This window comes from Echinococcus granulosus (assembly GCF_000524195.1).
Source record: "Echinococcus granulosus chromosome Unknown EG_S00196, whole genome shotgun sequence".
Classification (NCBI taxonomy): domain Eukaryota; kingdom Metazoa; phylum Platyhelminthes; class Cestoda; order Cyclophyllidea; family Taeniidae; genus Echinococcus; species Echinococcus granulosus.
The window spans coordinates 65,797-69,185 of record NW_020170576.1 but is presented as its reverse complement, the minus strand read 5'-3'; the positions used below and the strand labels follow the sequence as shown (position 1 = coordinate 69,185).

Below are 3,389 nucleotides of genomic sequence, written 5' to 3'. Positions count from 1 at the left end.
CCTCTGTCACGCAAACTCCTACTATAATTAGGCGTAATTTGACCAACAGTGGAACCTGCAAGCCACTAGCTTCTTTCAAATAACTTGATCCACTCAGCTGGCATTTAGCCATGCTGGCCAGCAATATCACAGAGGTGGATATTTTGAGCACCAAAAATCCTGCATTTTTCGGAACAAATGCTTTAAGTTGTTATTTTTACCCTTAAATGCAATTTAAAGTCACTAGACAATAAGCTGACTTCTGTGTAATAAAACGGGTGGGCACTCTTCCCTCGAGTTCATCTTTTCGCATTTGATTGAATTGCTCGCGAAATCGTGAGATTTAATCAGGACAAATGATTTTCTCCCCATCCCGTAAATATTGCCGTATTTATAGCAGGCACAGATTGTAGGTCAAAATTCACAATTTGAGTGCCCCATTAGATCTTGAACTTGCCTCGCCTTCGATCTGGTCAGCATCGACAAGCCCCTTAACGGCCTCACCTGATTGGTTCATTGCTCCGGCATCATAAACGTGTCCATTCGACAGACGCTTTACATCCAAGATGTGATTGCGGTTTGGATAAGTGCTAATCGGCCAAAACGATGAGGTATTACTTCAATTGCTAGCCACATTTCCAATTACCGGTTGCGCTTTTGGTGGTATTTTTAGCTGTTTTGAGGGTATGTAACACCCCATATTTGCATTTCCTCAATTTGAAAATAGACATTTTACGGACTCTGACCAAATGTTAAATAAGTTATCAAGGTGTTTGTTGATCCATCGAGTGGGTACATCTTATTCATGACTGCTTGCGTAGTTCGGCTACTAATGCCACAATAGTCCAAGGAAACACCTACCTGTGATGACCCAATTCCCCCTAGCTTCATTTTGCTTGCAGCCTCTCCTTTAGGCTAATGTTTAGGAATGGCAAACGCACGCTTCTTTGTGGGCGGGCTAAGCCCAACGCAACCCGCTCTTACTCGGTGATCAAGTTAGCCCAATGGATGCGTGCACAGGTGGTAGGTCAATCAACTCGCCTTCTTACTGAACACATATTGTGGAGTACGAAAGATGTTGCCTTGTCTCCTTTTCAGATCGAAAAAGATGGGCGTTCCTTTATCAAAGTATCAGAAAGGTCGGATCTAATGCGACAAATTATTCTTCCAAACTATTTCATCTCTAACCGACATAGAAGAAGAGGAAGAAGGGGGGAGGGGAGGAGGATCATGAATGAATGCTTGTGCATCCTTCCATCCTCCAGTGTCTGTATCCGAAATAAAAGGCTGTTTAGCATGCCCTGTGCATAATGATATGTGGAACCAAACACATCGCTCCCATGCTTGGATTCCTGGCAAAGGAATGCTTACAAGGGTAGTAGACGATAAGATTGCGAATTATCTCTCTATGTGACAAATTACATTTCCTTTGTGTTGCAAAAGTTTCCCAGATTTATCCCAAAAATACCAAATAGTGAGGCGTTGCTCGAATCAGAGCATGTCGCCTAGCTGCTTCCCCTCTACTAGCCGAATACCTGCCTAACGCTTCTGATGTGTTCCTTCGGCTGAAGGAGGTGGAGGCGTCCTCTCAGGCACTTTGGGTAGGCGGGTAGGACTTCTTCTACCAACAGGGCAAAATGCAATCACTCAACACATGATTTGCCCCTCAGATGAAGCTGCAACATAAAAGGAGAAAGTGGAGCCTATCCACATGCATTGTGAGTACACTGTGTGTTAACACCACAAAGTCGTCTCCATCGAGGTGTGTCCAGCAAACGCAATTGAATCTACCACCAGCAGAATCGTTTGTATGCATGGCGAATAAGTTCAGCAACGTTCTTACCGCTGAATCAAGCAATACAACATTGGAAATATTCTAGAGAGAGGAAAGGAAGCCAACTCTGGTTGTGTAGGATCAACGTTTATTTCTGGTTGAAGTACGTGAATGCGAGTATGCCAACTGCCAAGTGCTCCAATCCACGAGCAGAGGAAAAGGAACCCCTAAATGAAGCTGAAAGACAGGGAAATGGGGAATGTTTACTATAGACGCTAAACCGACGAATAGCAAAACCTCTGACAGTCCAGCCGGCAGTGACCTACCCCCACTTTCTTTCCAAGCGTTAACACCGCCTAGGAAAACTACCACATCCTTCACAACAGCCAAGAAGCTGCCAGACATGATATTGAAATAGAGGGGCCTCTGATATTCCACGCATATTCCCCCTCAATAAGTGCATGTATTCCAATTGAAGTACGTTTGAAGAGAGGATGAGAGAGGGTGGAGGGAAGAAGGATGCAGAGGAGAGAAGGAGAAAAACAAACAAAGTAGAAGAAGACATTGATGCTTCCACATGGGTGTCGAAGTGGGCAGCAAAGCGCATAAGTATGAGTCGTCCAGTCGATCCGTTAATCACGCGAGCGCATATGTACATCACATCATCGGCGCCTACACCACCATACCACTTCTCATCTCAAGACTCAAAAAGCAGTAGAGCCTCCTCCAACCTACGAACCTCTGACGGAGTTCGTTTTTTGATTGGTGGTTGAGGCAGCGCCTTCAGATGAGAAGGAGCAGGAGGAGGAAGAGGAGCCGGTTGGGGTTGAAGCGGTTCCAGCTGCGGTCCCGGCAACACCTGCACGGTTGACATTGCTGTCTGCGGATCTGTAGGGTGACTGATAAGGTTGTTGTAACCCGCACCGAATACTCGCTCCAACTGAGCTATCAGCAAACGAAGGAGATGAAAGGAGAACACTGCATTTTCTAAATGTGTTAGCATCTGGAATAACAAGTCGGGAGGGGATAACCTACCAGCACTTGAATCGGTGTTCCAGGAAGTCTAAAATACAAAAGCAGGATAAACTCAATTTGTAAATAAGCGAGAATGTCGCATTGTAATGTCACCAAATGCAACATTTACTCTTTGCACTGTGTGTAAATTGCCATTTTAAAATTCGATTTTAACCGAATCGTTTTTACCAAGTCAACCCATGTAGCTGTGGCAATAGCCGTGGCTGGACAATGAAGGGAGGATGGGGGCGAAGAATAGGTGCTCTGGCCTCAACCCCTTGACGTCAGTGGTAATAGCTCCTTCTGAATACTGACCCACATTTTGGGGTTCTGGCGTACCAACATACACACACACCACTCGCAGTACTTGTCACGGAAGACAGACCGTAGTCTCTCCACTGCCTACACCACAACAAAGTGCTCTCTCTGCCCAACTCAATCAGTCGGTTCAGAGTTGTCATATGACACAATCTGGCATGGATGATTTATTAGTGAGGGAACACTTGGGATGTGCCTCTCGTCTACGCCGACGTAGCGCAAGGGTTAACACATGTGCAGGTAAGTTATTCCCACTTCCCTTCCAAATTGCTTTACAAACCATGGACTTCTTCACATTCAACGG

The 3,389-nt window shown here is 45.4% G+C and overlaps 1 protein-coding gene across 1 annotated transcript in view; it reads right to left on the bottom strand. All coding sequences in view use genetic code 11, as the record gives it.

Annotated features, from left to right (window-relative positions):
* Positions 1–1,901: 1,901 nt before the first annotated feature.
* Positions 1,902–3,389, bottom strand: part of EGR_10177 (hypothetical protein) — a gene marked incomplete at both ends in the record, with an annotated part of 1,861 nt that continues 373 nt past the window's right edge. Inside the window, 3 exons of the mRNA XM_024499426.1 lie at positions 1,902–1,990; positions 2,489–2,698; positions 2,789–2,816. Coding sequence (XP_024346165.1) covers positions 1,902–1,990; positions 2,489–2,698; positions 2,789–2,816 — 327 coding nt within the window. The remainder of the gene's footprint in view (positions 1,991–2,488; positions 2,699–2,788; positions 2,817–3,389) is intronic.